This window comes from Meles meles, chromosome 7 (genome assembly GCF_922984935.1).
Source record: "Meles meles chromosome 7, mMelMel3.1 paternal haplotype, whole genome shotgun sequence".
Classification (NCBI taxonomy): Eukaryota; Metazoa; Chordata; class Mammalia; order Carnivora; family Mustelidae; genus Meles; species Meles meles.
In genome coordinates, this window is record NC_060072.1 from 19,422,280 (window position 1) to 19,439,233 (window position 16,954).

At 36.7% G+C, this 16,954-nt stretch overlaps 1 protein-coding gene and 1 pseudogene across 2 annotated transcripts in view; both read left to right on the forward strand.

Annotated features, from left to right (window-relative positions):
• Positions 1-14,725, forward strand: part of NUP37 (nucleoporin 37) — a 45,444-nt gene extending 30,719 nt beyond the window's left edge. For both annotated transcript variants that reach the window (XM_046014022.1, XM_046014021.1), the window contains 5 exons: positions 1,353-1,443; positions 11,313-11,494; positions 11,990-12,040; positions 13,879-13,972; positions 14,468-14,725. In XM_046014022.1, the coding sequence (XP_045869978.1) occupies positions 1,353-1,443; positions 11,313-11,494; positions 11,990-12,040; positions 13,879-13,972; positions 14,468-14,581 (532 nt within the window). In that variant the 3' untranslated portion in view covers positions 14,582-14,725. The remainder of the gene's footprint in view (positions 1-1,352; positions 1,444-11,312; positions 11,495-11,989; positions 12,041-13,878; positions 13,973-14,467) is intronic.
• LOC123947694 lies at positions 8,570-8,750 on the forward strand (annotated as a pseudogene).
• Positions 14,726-16,954: the final 2,229 nt, after the last annotated feature.

Genomic DNA, 16,954 nt, shown 5'->3' on the forward strand with positions numbered 1-16,954 from the left:
CACAAACCATTGGTAAATGTGATTCCCTCTTCAATTAAATTATAATTGTTTCCCTTGTATAGTAAATATAGATGAAAAGTGTTGACTTGGCAAGAGAAAAAGAGTATGCTTCTAAATTATTTAATCAAATAGATAATCATTTTGAAAAACATTTGTGTTTGTTTATATGTGACTATAATATTTCATGATTGAAGATCCTATAATTTCTATAAGAGAGAAAAAATATTTCAAATAATATGCTTTGACACAGAATAACAGAATTGTTCAATACATATGTCTATTGTTTTTGAAGTAAATCTTTCCCTAAACTTCAAATGTATATTCCTTAAGTTTGTTGAAATTATTTTGTGGTCTCTAATGGGATGAACTATAAACCCTAGAAGAAAAGGTCTAAGGCATTCTGATGAGCTATTTTAATTCTTAATTTAAATTCTTAAAGACCAGAATTCTGTGGGTACTTTGCCAACCACTCAACACTTCTGTCTCCTGCCATGCTAACTCTGCCACACTCTGTACCTATATCTGTGAGATATAACAGGCTGAGTGAAGGATGAGCTGGACAACTAGCAGTCTGGATGGGAAGTAGCACTTCTCACAGTAAAGTGCCATTATTGCGATTTCTAAGTCTTGATCTCTGCTATGAGGTTGGGAAAGAAATTGAGATAGAAAGCCATGTCAGCGAGTAGCTTGGTCCTTGTTACTATGGATTTGTAAGTGTTGAGGAGGAGAAGAGTAGGAAGAACCAGGTATCTATTCCTTCAACCAACCTTTAATCTGGTAGCTTTCAATCAAGGCACCTTTGATAAGCAGAATTGGGGAAGTGGGCCAGATCAGAGAAGGTATAAGATAAGAAGTAGCCCCTGGCATGGAAAGCCAAAAGCAGAAGGAATTAAACAAGTACGGAAATTATCACCCTAAATTCACGTCACATCACCTCATACTAGTTTCTTTATACATTATTTTGGAAACTGGGAGTATTGGGGGGAGGGGATGTTGAGCACCCCTGGCAGAAATTGTTATTGAAATGACTACTGAAGTAGGAAGGCAACCTATTTAGTGAACTAGAAACTTCAAGATTCTGCCCACAAAATAAAGATTATATGAATAGTTTAATTTGGTTACTGTGTTACAATGTTAAGTTAGAAAATGTATGTGATTGTTTTTCCATGACTGAGTATGTTAAAACTCCTTCATACTGCTTTCAGGTTTTTTTTAAACATATACTTTAGGTATAAATATCTATATAGTGTAATCTCTAGTTAATAGCTTTGAATTCATTCATGGGAGTGTCATTTTTATCTTAGTAGTGATATAGCAAAAATATTTAGCATTGTATTCTATTCTTTTATTAGGATTTGGAACTTGGAAGGAATGCAGACAGCTCATTTTGTTCTTCATTCCCCTGGAATGAGTGTGTGCTGGCATCCTGAGGAAACTTTTAAGGTTGGTATTTATAACTTAGTTTTTTTTATTAAGCTAAGAAGACATATACAGGTGTAATGCATGCATATATAGAGGAGAAAAATCAATTACTTTTTCCACCTCAGAGACTAATTATCATAAATGCATTGGACTAGTGTAGAATTCTGTAACTTAAAATCTCTGTATAATTTTTTATTTTACAACCATCATCCATAAATGACATTTTTTGGAGTACATTTTTCCTGCCCTTTTGAAGATTGCAATCTAAAAACAGATGCCCAGTCTATCTACTAGCAGTATTCATTTAAAAAAAAAACCAAAAAAAAGTTAAAATCCATGCTTGAAGCCATAATATATAAATAGAAAGCGTCACTGACAAATTTGAGCTGGCTGCAGTGGTATTCAACTCCTATTCAGAGTAGAGCTTTCTAAAATTCTAAAAGTACACTAGAAGTTATTATCAATTGACCTTGATTCTTATTTCATTGAGAGGATAGGACTCATTCAACAAGAGTTTTCTCATTTGCCAGTATCTGCTCTTTGGCATCACTCTATTTTATCTTTCCCTAGAAGCTAAGAAGTTACCGTGTTCCATGGTGGGGTATTGTGGAGGGCACGTATTGCATGGAGCAGTAGGTGTGGTGCATAAACAATGAATTCTGGAACACTGAAAAGAAATTTTAAAAATAAATTAAATTTAAAAAAAATTTTTTAAAAAGTTACCGTGTTCATCTTGTTAAAGTTAATTCTTTAGCTGTGTAGATCTCATGCCAGTTCCCTAGGCATCTTGCTTTTATAGCTTTCTAATGTCTTTGTGCTTCTCCATTGACTCTTTTCCGTCCTCCTTGTAGTTGTACAAAATGATAAGCTTGATTTAATTATAGCAAACGCTTATATAATACTAAATATAATTGGCCCGTTGTCAACTTTTTTTTTCTCCTTCCATATCTTTTTTTTTTTTTAATTTGTTTATTTACAGCATAACAGTGTTCATTGTTTTGGCATCACACCCAGTGCTCCATGCAGTACCTGCCCTCCCTATTACCCACCACCTGGTTCCTCAACCTCCCAATCCCCCGCCCCTTCAAAACCCTCTGGTTGTTTTTCAGAGTCCATAGTCTCTCATGGTTCATCTCCCCTTCCAGTTTCCCTCCTCTCCATCTCCCCATGTCCTCCATGTTATTTGTTATGCTCCACAAATAAGTGAGACCATATGATACTTAACTCTCTCTGCTTGACTTATTTCGCTCAGCATAATTTCTTCCAGTCCCGTCCATGTTGCTACAAAAGTTGGGTATTCATCCTTTCTGATGGAGGCATAATACTCCATTGTGTATATGGACCACATCTTCCTTATCCATTCATCCGTTGAAGGGCATCTTGGTTCTTTCCACAGTTTGGCGACCGTAGCCATTGCTGCAATAAACATTGAGGTACAGATGGCCCTTCTTTTCACTACATCTGTATCTTTGGGGTAAATACCCAGCAGTGCAATTGCAGGGTCATAGGGAAGCTCTATTTTTAATTTCTTCAGGAATCTCCACACTGTTCTCCAAAGTGGCTGCACTAACTTGCATTCCCACCAACAGTGTAAGAGGGTTCCCCTTTCTCCACATCCTCTCCAACATACGTTGTTTCCTGTCTTGCTAATTTTGGCCATTCTAACTGTTGTCAGGTGGTACCTCAATGTGGTTTTAATTTGAATCTCCCTGATGGCTAGTGATGATGAACATTTTTTCATGTGTCTGATAGCCATTTGTATGTCTTCGTTGGAGAAATGTCTGTTCATGTCTTCTGCCCATTTTTTGATATGATTATCTGTTTTGTGTGTGTTGAGTTTGAGAAGTTCTTTATAGATCCTGGATATCAACCTTTTGTCTGTACTGTCATTTGCAAATATCTTCTCCCATTCCGTGGGTTGCCTTTTTGTTTTGTTGACTGTTTCCTTTGCTGTGCAGAAGCTTTTGATCTTGATGAAGTCCCAAAAGTTCATTTTTGCTTTTGTTTCCTTGGCCTTTGGAGACATATCTTGAAAGAAGTTGCTGTGGCTGATATCGAAGAGGTTACTGCCTAGGTTCTCCTCTAGGATTCTGATAGATTCCTGTCTCACGTTGAGGTCTTTTATCCATTTCGAGTTTATCTTTGTGTACGGTGTAAGAGAATGGTCGAGTTTCATTCTTTTACATATCGCTGTCCAGTTTTCCCAGCACCATTTATTGAAGAGACTGTCTTTTTTCCATTGTATATTTTTTCCTGTTTTGTCGAAGATTATTTCACCATAGAGTTGAGGGTCCATATCTGGGCTCTCCACTCTGTTCCACTGGTCTATGTGTCTGTTTTTATGCCAGTACCATGCTGTCTTGGTGATCACAGCTTTGTAGTAAAGCTTGAAATCGGGTAACGTGATGCCGCCAGTTTTGTTTTTGTTTTTCAACATTTCCTTAGCAATTCGGGGTCTCTTCTGATTCCATACAAATTTTAGGATTATTTGCTCCAGCTCTTTGAAAAATACCGGTGGAATTTTGATCGGAATGGCATTAAAAGTATAGATTGCTCTGGGCAGTATAGACATTTTAACAATGTTTATTCTTCCAATCCAAGAGCATGGAACAGTCTTCCATCTTTTTGTGTCTTCTTCAATTTCTTTCATGAGTGTTCTGTAGTTCCTCGAGGACAGGTCCTTTTCCTCTTTGGTTAGGTTTATTCCCAGGTATCTTATGGTTCTTGGTGCTATAGTAAATGGAATCAATTCTCTAATTTGCCTTTCTGTATTTTCATTGTTAGTGTATAAGAAAGCCACTGATTTCTGTACATTGACTTTGTATCCTGCCACGTTACTGAATTGCTGTATGAGTTCTAGTAGTTTGATTGTCAACTTTTTAATATTAGCTCACTTAATCCTCATGGCAACCTTATGAGATAGCAGCTATGGTGACCTCATTTTACAGAAAAACCATTTCTGTCACTTCTATCTTGAAACCCTGCTCACTTGATCTTTTTTTTTTTTTTTTAAAGATTTTATTTATTTATTTGACAGATAGAGATCACAAGTAGGGAGAGAGGCAGGCATAGAGAGAGAGAGAGAGGAGGAAGCAGGCTCCCCGCCAAGCAGAGAGCCCGATGTGGGGCTCGATCCCAGGACGCTGGGATCATGACCTGAGCGAAAGGCAGAGGCTTAACCCACTGAGCCATCCAGGCGCCCCTGCTCACTTGATCTTTAAAGATTCATTATTCTAGTCCTCTTGAGCATCCCTGCGTGTATCTTCCCTTTTTCTTTCTCCTTTGCCAACACTTCTTTTACCTAGTATTTGTGAATTGTTGGAAGATGTAGTTCTTAGCAACACTATGCTCTTTAGGTGTAAAAGAGGGTAAAAGAATGAATAAAGCCCCTGCCCTTAGTTACACAATGATGGACTTATAAGAAAGAAAAACCTGTAAATACAGCAACACAGATTTTAAGTGTTGGAATAAAAAAATCTAGTAAGTAGATCAATTACATAAGAAAGAATTAATCAGATTGCTGATAGCCTTCCCAGAGGAGGTAATCCTGAACTGAGATGTTCCAGACTATGTAAGTATGTTTTCTGAACCTTAGGATACCATGAAAATTTGTTTCAGGCATGTTGGATCTTTCTTCAGTAGAACTGGACACTCTATATATGTATATGAGTAAAATTTTCCAATTTATTCATATTACATATGTAGGGATTGTTCCATGTATAAGTAATGTTTTTGAAGCCAGGTCCTATATTTTATTAGGCAAGATTTCCTCCCTGTAGCAGTGAATCTACATGAAGTATAACAGGGATTCTAACCAAATGTTAATATCACCATGTATAAATACAATAGACTACCTTTTTTTTTTTTTTTTTTTTCTAGAGAGAGCAGGTAGGGCAGTGGGAGAGGGAGAGAGAGAATCTTTTTTTTTTTTTTTTTTTTTAAGATTTTATTTAAGAGAGAACACAAGCAGGGGTGAGGGGCAGACAGAAAAGTAGACTCCATCCTGAGCAGGGAGACCAATCTGGGGCTTGATCCTGGGACTCCAGATCATGACCTGAGCCAAAGGCAGACACTTAAATGATGAGCAACCCAGGTGCCCTAAAGAGAGAAAATCCATGCTGGGCATGGAGCCTGACATGGGGCTGTCTCCCAACCCTGAAATCATGACCTGAGCTAAAACCTAGAGTTGGATGCTTAACTGACTGAGCTACCCAGATACCCCAGATAAGCTACTTTTTTTTTTGTTTCTTTCTCTAATAACTTTATTGATATATAGGTAATATGCTATAAATCCACCCTTTTAAAGTCTACAGTTCAGTATTTTATAGTATATTCACAGGGTGCAAACAGTACTAGTATTTAATCTTAGAATATTTTCATGAACTCCGAAAGAAAACCTATACCGAGCTCTGCCTACCACCACCAGCAACCATTAACCTGCTTTCTGTCTTTATGTATTTGCCATCCAAATGGGCTGCTTTTTAAAATCTGTGACCTAGATGAGAAATGAGAACTTTTCTTACAACTTCTATACCAAAACTTGAATCTTAATGCTTGTGATTCAGATCCCTTTCCTCCATATGCTTTCTAAGTTAATTTCTGTTTTTCTCCTATCATTAAAACTCCATCCCACCCCACCTCCTTTTTTTATTGTTTCCATGACTTCAGAATGTTTAGGAGTCCTCACTGTAGGTCACATACACTCAAAATCCTGAAATCGCTTTTGATGTCTTCACTCCATGTATGCAAACTTTTCTAGGTTTTTAACGTTTCCTTCCTTAGGAACATATTACTAGAACACATTTCTTTGTCATTAAGGTGCATTCTTCACCCTTCTGTTCCCACAAGTAACTCCTGCCAAGGCTTAGCTATTTCAAAAGTTTTGGCTCTCCACTCTTGGATTTTTCTTGCCTACTTTAGTTAAACTAACGTTAAAATACCGGTTTCATCATGTCTCCCCTAAACTCAAAAACCTAAAATACAGAAAGGCAACACAGAAGTGATTAAGAGTATGGCCTCTTTGGGTGCCTCAGTGGCTCAGTCGTTAAGCGTCTGCCTTTGGCTCAGGTCATGATCTGGGGTCCTGGGATCGAGCCCCACATGGGCCTCCCTGCTCGGTGGGAAGCCTGCTTCTCCCTCTCCCACTCCCCCTTCTTGTGTTCTCTCTCTCACTGTGTCTCTCTCAAGTAAATAAATAAACATATTAAAAAAAAAAAAAGTATGGCCTCTTGAGATAACTGCCTGGAGTCATATCCCAGATCCCAGTTCCACCACTTACAAGCTATGTGTTTTCAGGCAAGTTGCAAAAGCTCTCTCAGTCACTGCCTTTACCTCTTCTTCTTGTAAAATGGAAACTCATGAAGACTAAGTAAGTGAACTCTTAAAAGTCCTTAAAGAGAACCTAGCACATAATAAGCGCTTGATCAATTTTAGTTTCTTGTCATTATTAACACTTATTACTACTAACCGATCTGGTAGCTCTCTGTAATCAGATGTATCCAGTCAAGCCCAGAATTTTTGTTCTATTTTGCTTAGCCTGGATAAAAATGAGGTAGCTAGAGGAGAGAGAGATGGGTCCATGACTGTCTGTCTCATAGAATTCTAATGAAAATCATATGAGGTGTGAACTACACACACAATCTGGAAAGCACAAAGCAAATGCTAGCATTTGATAGTTAATAAAAGATACAAAGTCAAAAGATCTCGAGAATTTACTTCTTTTTTTAAAGATTTTATTTACTTATTTGTCAGAGAGAGAAAGATAGAGCGAGTGAGCAGGGAGAACAGCAGGCAGAGGAAGAAGCAGGCTTCCACCTGAGTTGGGAGCCTGATGTGGGACTCAATCCCAGGACCCTGGGATCATGACCTCAGCCAATGGCAGCCGCATAACCAACTGAGCCATGCTGGCATCCCAAGAAATTAAGATCTTAAATCCAATTGACCACAGTTGGAACTAGGATTTTACCAGGTAGTAATAATAGAACCAAGAGTTGAGGATGTCATGGAATCAGATCTGAGTCTCTGACTCTAAGGGAGGATTGCTGCTAAATCAAATGGGGTATAATAACCAACACTTGTTGAATGCTGTCTGAGTGCCAGGAACTATGCTGAGTATTTTACATGTGTTCTCATGTAATTCTCTCAAAACACTCTGTGGTTGGTAACATTTTTCTGTCCATTTTATAGGTAAGAAAACTGAATCACCGAAAAGTTAGTAAGTCATTTGCCCAAGGCCACACAGTCACAGATTTGAGCTTACTCTGATTCAAGTACTAGTGGTCTGTGCTACAAAAGATATATTCCCTCTGAAAATTCAGTGCATACTGTTTATAGTTCTGAGAAGTCCTAAAGGAAAAGTTCCCCTGTAAACTTTTTAGCTCTAGCAGTTCTCAAACTTATTTAACTTTTTTTACTCTACCTGCTTTCAACCAAAAAAATAAAAAATAAAAAAATCTATCATTACAGTTGAGCACAGTTTAAAAAAGATAAATAAGAACTGAGTTTTTAATCTGACTTCAACCTATAATAATAACAAATGTTATTTTGAACCTGTTCTGTGCTAAGACTGTTCTAAGTGCTTTACATATATTAACTCATATCATACTATGAAATAGGTACTGTTATTAGCTCCACTTTTATTGATGAGTGCAGTTGCAGGCTCTGCCACAGGCTAGCAGTGAGACTTCAAGTTACCTTTGTCACTCTGTGCCTCTTTCTCCTCTTCTGAAAAATGGGATTAATGACAGTAATTTTTTCATACAGTTGTTATGAGGATTCAGTAAGGCAGGGCATATAAAGCTCAGTGTTGCATTTGTTTTTTCGTTTTTGTTTGTTTGTTTTAAGATTTTATTTATTTGACAGACAGAGATCACAAGTAGGCCAAGAGGCAGGCAGAGAGAGGGGGAAGCAGGCTCCCTGCGGAGCGGAGAAGCTGATGTGGGGCTCGATCCCAGGACCCTGGGATCATGACCTGAGCTGAAGGCAGAGGCTTTAACCCACTGAGCCACCCAGGCACCCCTGCATTTGTTTTTGTTGTATATGTCACTGACCTGATGTTGTTGTTAGTAGAATTAGTATTATTTTAACATTCTGCCTATTAGAGAATAGTTTTAAATTCTACCTTTTCTATTAAGAATCCCATAATTGGATCGCTTCTCGGCCTTTTGGCTAAGATCAAGTGAAGAATCCCACAATTGGAAAGACTACCCATATTCTATTTATATCCTGTGGTCAGTTTTTTTCCCTAATTCTCTTCTCTAGATGGGAAATTTCTTGTTATCAAAGATCATCTTTTACCTTTGACTTCTGTTGAAATTAGCATAGTGTTTTGCATAAATACTATGTATTGTATATAATTCATCTTCATTATTCACAGATTCTGTATCTGCAAGTTCATCTACTCACTGAAATTTATTTATAACCCCAAAATCAGTACTCATGGCATTTCACAGTTGCAGACATGCTCAGAGCAGTAAGAAATTTGAGTCGACTAATGTGCACATTTCCAGCTAAGGCTGAATGAGGCCAGCGCTCTGCCTTCTTGTTTTAGCTCTCATACTCTAAAGAAGTGTCCTATTTGTGGTCTATTTTTGTGCACGTTTTTGTGCTTGTTGTTAGTGATTTCACCATGTAAAATGGTCCCCCAAGCATAAAGCGTAAGTGGTAAAGTGCAGTCCAGGGTTCCTAAGTGCCAGAAGGCAGTGATGTGCTTTATGGAGAAAATAATATGGTGTTAGATAAGCTTTATTCAGGCATGAGCCATAGTGCTGTTGGCTGTGAGGTTTGGGTTTGGGGTTTTGTTTTTTTTTGTTGTTTTTTGTTTCTTTTTAAGATTTGTTTATTTTATTTTAGAGAGGGCAGGGAAGGTCATAGGGAGAAAAAGAGGAACTCAAGCACAGTCCACACTGAGTGCAGAGCCTGATGCGGTGCTTGATCTCAAGAACCTGAGATCAGACCTGAGCCAAAACCAAGAGCCGGGCGCTTAACTGACTGTACCACCTGGGCACCATGGCTCTAAGTTCTCGCTATGTTAATGAATCAGTATATATGAAATATGGTATCTTTAAACATACATAAGACCAAATTATGCATTGGTCAATTGACAAAAAATGTTATGCGCAGAGACTCACAAGAACCAAACACTTTATTTCCCCTAGGATCAATGTTCAGTATTCACCAATTCCTCATTCACAGCAACTTAATAGGCTCTACCTACCACGAACAATAAGACTTAACTCTGTGTGTGGGCAGTGGGAAAAGGTGGAGGTAGATGCTCAGTGAAGGTCTCTTAGATGATGAATAATAGAATGACTGCCTGTAGTCCCAAGCCAGACATGATCTGTCTTACTAGAAGTAGTAACAATACTTTAATGGTGTTTTATGGGTTTAGGAAAATACTGTTAATGTACAAAATCACATTATAGCTGTATGGTAACATCTTGAGTCTGGTATAATTATCCCACGTTTCACGGATAGGAAAAAAGCAAACTCCAGGTCACTCAAAAGATTAGTAGAAACCAGGATTACTGACACTAAGTCTCTCATTCTTTCCAGGCCACCACTGGTACTTCACACCTTCAGGAATGTTTGCACTGTAATATAATCAGAATTACAAGAACTTTCTGTAAAAGTAAGAACTTTACAGAAAATGTAGGGAGTTTTTAAGCCATTTTATTTGGGCAACAGCTACATATCTATTCATAGTGATCTCTTTACCTTAACTCCCACAAATAGGTATCCTAATGCCTTGCTTCTTTGAGTCTAAGAACTCAGTTACAGTAACAGTTTTCACATGTTAATATTTTATAAAATGGAAATTTATCTTATAATTATTTTTACATTGGTAAAATATTCCTTAGAGGGGCGCCTGGGTGTCTCAGTGGGTTAAGCCTCTGCCTTCAGCACAGGTCATGATCCCAGGGTCCTGGGATTGAGCCCCGCATGAGGCTCTCAGCTCAGCAGGGCCTCCTTCCTCCTCTCTCTCTCTGCCTGCCTTTCTGCCTACTTGTGATCTGTCAAATAAATAAATAAAATCTTTAAAAAAATATATTTCTTAGTAAGGGAAGGAAGAAGAGAGGGATCAGGGAAGGAAGGAAGCAGACAAGTTCATTATTCAACATCTTAAATCATTAGTATTTTAGAATAAAGGAAATATTGAAGAGTACTGTTTATTGAGTGGGTAGCTACTTTGTGACAAGCATAGTACTGGGTGCTTTACATGTATTACTTTTTTAAGATTTTTTTTTTTTTAAGTGATGATCTCTACATCCAGCTTATGGGGCTTGAACTCACAACCCCGAGATCAAGAGTCACATGCTCATCCAGGCATCCTCCTATAATACTCCACAACACCACAACAATGCTGTAGCTATTCTTATCCTCACATACACATTTTAGAAAGGAGAAAGCTGCCAATCGAAGACTTTTATTTGACCATTTAGCTTTTAATGAAGGAAGCAGCCTTGCTCCCCTGGTCAGTCTGTGCTTCTAACGCCATGCTTCCTTCCATTCTGGAAACAATCTCACATCACATAAGGATGTGTAACACATAATATAGCTCTGTTGAGAAATACACACTTAGCTATCCTTTCTAGACAACATAACTTAAAGCTATAACTTTCCCCAGAATGATTCTTCGGACTTATTTTTTCCTGGTAACCGTACATCATCATTTAAAATTGTACTCAACTTTCCTGGGTCTTTCTTTCACCAGTTTTCTCCAAGTTTTTTAATATTTGACAGAGATTTTTACATAGGCCTCTTCTATTTCATTTGCACTTGATGTCCCATTTGTAATATATGCAGATGTTTACATATTTTATGTAATATTGAATTTCTGCCTCAGATTTTGGCTAGTGAATTAGGTGAATTTTTTCTGTCCTGTCTTACAGCTGATGGTTGCAGAGAAGAATGGAACAATCCGGTTTTATGATCTTTTGACTCAACAGGCTATTTTATCTCTTGAATCAGAACAGATGCCATTAATGTCAGCCCATTGGTGCTTAAAAAATACCTTCAAAGTTGGAGCTGTTGCAGGAAATGATTGGTTAATTTGGGATATTACTCGATCCAGGTACTTCCTTAACAGCTGTCTGTTGCATACCCAAAAAGTCAGTCACTATTGCTGACTGATCCATGGAGCCATTCTTGTATACCTGAGCCTCACTATAGAGCAGAAACAAGTCTATCTTGCAAAAGGACCAGAGCTATGGGTTTTTACATAAGAGAGCTAGATGCCCATGCTTTGCAGATTTACTTTGAGTGTAACCCAGGAAGAACAACACAAAGAAAAAAATCGCTGAGCAATGTTTATTTACATTAAAAAAAAGAAGAAGAAGAAAAACATTGACTCGAATTGATGGTGTTCTATAACAGTTCTAAATCATGTCCGTCTCTATGTCTCTGCATTTCATCTTTGTTAACCCAATGCTTATTTAGAATTTTGTGACAGTTTAAGTACATTGGGCCTTGTGTCCTTTAAAGAGAAAATGCCATTAAAATCTTAATTTAATTTCCTCTATTTGAGACCAGAATATAAATTCATAAAATACATTATGTTACCTTTCAGTTATCCTCAAGATAAGAGACCTGTCCACATGGATCAAGCCTGCTTATTCAGGTAATGTAACATTTTTGTTCAAATTATATTTAATCTTTTTAATTTGGTTACTTTGTCACATGCTCTGTCACCATACTTTGCCAATCCTCTCCTTTACACTGAGGTGTTGGGGATATTTTGGCGTTTGTTTTCTGATTGTTTTATAAATGGTTGTTTTGCTTTCCTAACTAAGTCTTTTGCTTTTGTCTTTTGGTCTGGGTAAGGGAGTGATTCGCTTTCCAATATTTTCTTTGAAGAATTTTATAAAATACAAAACACATTACCATTCAACAAATACCACTCCAACAATCTGGAGTATATGCTTCCTTATATTTTGTTTTGATAAAAATGTAAAATGTAGGTGGGCCCACGTTTATCCTTATAAATGTCATTGTTGTGCTTTAAATGAGAACACACTATATTATGTATCGGTGCCTTTTTTCTACTAAAATTAATATACATGTCTACCTTGTTCTTTCTTATTGACCTTTAGTATTTCATTGTATAATGTAGTCATTAGGGTGCTTTTAACTTTAACATAAAAACTTACTAACCAAGACTAAAACAAGTAGTGTATTTCTTATATGCTATATTTCATCAAATCTAAAATACCCCCAATAAAATTATAGGACTTGGGGACATCATTTTTTGTACACATTAAAAATATATATATTCATCAAAATGTAAGATGCCATAGATTGTAAGATGCACTCTGATTTAAAAAACGTGAGCACATCACGGAGACGTGATGACTTCTGAAGGAGGCAGTCTCAGGATTGGCTCAGTAGCTCATCAGTGACAACAGGAGTTCAGCCCTTTCCCTCTGTGTCCCCAGTGGCAGCTTCCAGCTTGTTGCTTCATAGTCACAAGATGATGACCAGAGTTCCAGGCATCATAGCCGCATATAAGCTTGTCCAAAGAGGAAAAGAAGGAGTACTCCTCTTTTATTAGGGATTGCTATCAGTACATATCATCCCCTTCTGGTCAGTCACACTGTTGGTATGTAGTTGGGGTTCAGTTAGCATGGAAGAAGGGCAGAAAGGCTGTTGGACAGCAACTAATAATGTCTGCCCAAATAAAAATATTAATTAGACTTTAGCCTTTTTTTTTTTTGGTCAACAAATCCTTTCTTTTTTCATGTATCTTCCCCACTCCACTTACACTGCTAGGCATGTTGCTGGAGCTATATTAACACTTTTTGATTCATTAACTTACTATATTTCAATGTCTAGGATATCTTGAAACTTAAGCAATCAGATATATAAATATTCTAGGTGTTTAAATACATGAATTTATAACTAATTTTTCTAGCAAATGTCAATAAGGATATTAATTTTTTTAATGTATTGCACTGTGAAATACTTTATATTTGTCTGATGCCTTGTTTATATCCCCACCACACTGTCTCCTTTGGTTTTAAGAAAGGAACTGCTAACTTTGTGTAACTTTGGAACTTAACCAAGTGGCACATGGTAAGCATTTAATATTCACAAAATGAGAAAATATTTATAGCCAACTTCGCAGAAATTTCCAGTCGAATTATAAAATTGTATTAACAATTTAAACTTACAAAATTATTGGTTTTGGGCAAAAAGAAATGGTTTTAGAGGGGTGCCTGGGTGTCTCAGTGGGTTAAAGTCTCTGCCTTTGGCTCAGGTCATGGTCGCTGGGTCCTGGGATCGAGCACCACATCGGGCTCTCTGCTCAGCAGGGAGTCTGCTTCCCTTCTCTCTCTATGCCTGCCTCTCTGCCTACTTGTGATCTCTGTCTGTCAAATAAATAAAATCTTTTTAAAAAATCGTTTTAGAAAAGTTCATAGTTATCTCTAGGGTACTATGGGTGTTTTTGTCTTTTCTTAGGTGGTCCACAATTAATGAGAACTTGTTTGCAACCACTGGTTATCCTGGCAAAATTGCAAGCCAGTTTCAAATTCATCATTTAGGACACCCTCAGGTAATTTGGAGTTGTTTTGTGGCATATGTGTTTTTATTTATGTTTTCTACTTTTTTTACTCATAGCCCCCAAATTTGTAATGCATAACTGAAGACATTTGTGAATGTCTTATCTGCTTAAATTGGAAAGAGAAAGCATTTTTGGTGTTTATATCACCAGTGGTAACAGACCTTCTTCCCAGTATTCATGTGAGAAGCATTTTATTTCTTTTGTATTTCTTTCTTCATGTAAATACAATAATTTATTCACTTGATTGGTTTAGGCTACAAAAATGTTTAAGTCTAAGCTAAATCAGTTATTCATATTTGTATCCTTCATTCTAGCCAGCTACAAACAAATAATGTGTATTTCACCGATAAGGGAGCATATTTTTAATTCTATTTCCTTTGTAACCAAAGACAGTTTATCAATGCATTTCTTATTTTTCAAGGGTAGTTTTTACTTTATTAATTTTGGTGATTTATAAGTTTCTTAAATTCTTCACATATTTTGTAGCCTGTCCTCATTGGTTCTGTAGCTGTCGGATCTGGCCTTTCCTGGCATAGAACTCTCCCATTGTGTGCAATTGGAGGAGATCACAAGCTGTTGTTTTGGGTGACTGAAATGTAAAACAAATTTTCTGTGTACCTTAGATCCGTAAACTTTGTATTTTTAATACATATTTTGAAGAATTTCTTATTTTTGTATCAAATACACTGTAAACTCTAGAAATGTCCCAATTGTTGTTTCTGTTAAATAAAATATTAATGGTTTGAAAAGTCATTTGCCTACTCTGTTCTTTATGTGTGTATATATACATACATAACACATACACATTTTTTTAAATCATCTTTTAAGACTATAATTAACAGAAGCTCTAGAAAAGAGATAACTAGGGAAACATATATATTTGTGATTTTATCACAGGATTATCCAAAGTATATCCTGTCCTCTATACTTCAAATATATGCTGTTTTCCTAATTCTCGGAGACACAAACATTTACAAAAGTAAAAAAGGTCTTTCCTTTCAGTGTTACTCTGGAAGTGGTTCAGTGTATGTGTGGGTGCATCCATTTTTGTCAGCATTCTGTATGTGTAAGTGTCATACAACTTCCTCAGTAATTATAAGTGATTATTATTCAATTTAATATAAAGAATGATTTTTAGGGATGCCCGGGTGGCTCAGTCGGTTAATGATCTGCCTTCTGCTCAGGTCATGATTCTAAGATCCTGAGATTGAGTCCCGCACAGGACTCCATGCTCAGCAGGGAGCCTGCTTCTCCTTCTGCTCATGCTCTCTCTGACAAATAAATAACTAAAATCTTTAAAGAAAAAAATTGACATTCAGTTTCTTAGAAATGTGACTGATTTACTCAACCCTGTTTACTTTATGCCAGTTTCTTTTGTTCTTGCTTTATTTTTAAATCTTTTTATTTTATTTATTTATTTGACAGGGAGAGCACAAGTAGGCAGAGCAGCAGAAGGAGGGGAAGAAGCAGACTCCCTGCTGAGCAGAGAGCCTGACATAGAGTTCGATCCCAGAACCCTAGGATCATGACCAAGCCAAAGGCAGATGCTTAACCAACTGAGCCACCCAGGTGCCCCTGCCAATTTCTTTTGACTCGACATCTCAATATTTTTAGAAGTTCTTTATGGTGTATGGGATAAAGCTTACCTTGAAAATGAATTATAATTTAATCTCGACAGCCTCTGCCTTTTATGAATCTTCACCATTTTTACCAAGAAACAAATATTTTTGAGATGGCACCTAGTGGCAATAGAACTGTATTCACCCTCTCAAGACCATTGAAGTTATCATTATGCAGGGCAGCCATATAGTGTTTTTGTGACACTCATGATGAGAAAAGTATAAGATTATGGTTCTGTTTGTCAGTCAAGTATAGAGGAAAATTAGTTCCTACAAATTCTATGTCCTTGCGGATTAATGCCCTCTGCAACTGCATTTCCTCGTATAAAATGAAAATAGGAATCGCTGTCTCATGGAGTTATTTTGAGGCTTAAATTAATGTGAATAAAACCACCTAAAATATCTGCCTCACAGTTCAGGGATTTATAGGTATTATTAATTTATTTCAGAGGTGTACAGTTCCTATTTTTGAGGAATTTAAGTGTTATTTTTAATTAAGAATGCCAATGAATATTTTTTAATCAAGTGTTTTATTCATAAGATGTCTAATAATATGTGTCTTATAGAATCAAGAAAATGAACTTTAAGAGAAATGTTGCAGGTAATTTTTTTTAATGCAATGAAATTTTGTAATCATGTAGATATTTGGTATAAACTGTTACATGATTAAAGTAGAGATGAAAAGATTGAATAGCATAGGCAATTTCCAAGTCAGTTTATTTGATACAATAAAATATTATTACCAAATACAAGAAATAGTTTCCTTTACCCCTTCATAAGCAGATTGGAACTCAAAAAGGCAAAAGGCAGAGAATTTGGACATACTTCCTTTTAACAATCTCTGTGATTGTGATGGGACAGAAAACTGCAAAAGCATCAGGATAGATAAAAGAATTTGTAAAGATTTATCATTTCAGGATGTGTCCCAAAAATAAGGAATACATATTGAAATGACAGAATGAGCCAGTGTATTTGAAAATTGTCTTATACTTAGGAAAGTTGACTTAGGAATTGGATGGGTTATGATTAAGGTTGGAGAGTGAAAAGGTATGGGTGTTTAGGAAATGGGTTCTTTGGAATGAGGACTTATCCAAATATAAGTTATCTGAAGAAATTAACCCAGTAAGATCACTGCCCTGGGAAAAATAACCCATGGTGCTTGTATAAGTACCAAATTTATGGATTCATGCCAACGAGAGGCAGGAAGTGTTATCCTTAAGAAGACAAAATGGTTGTTTCACTTGTAAATTAATATGGTGACTATGATGACACTAAAGTCTCAAGAAATGAGAGGAATGTTTTTACCTCTTAGCTTCAAGAGCAGTATTCACGTTATCCTGAGTAAGCATTTGTT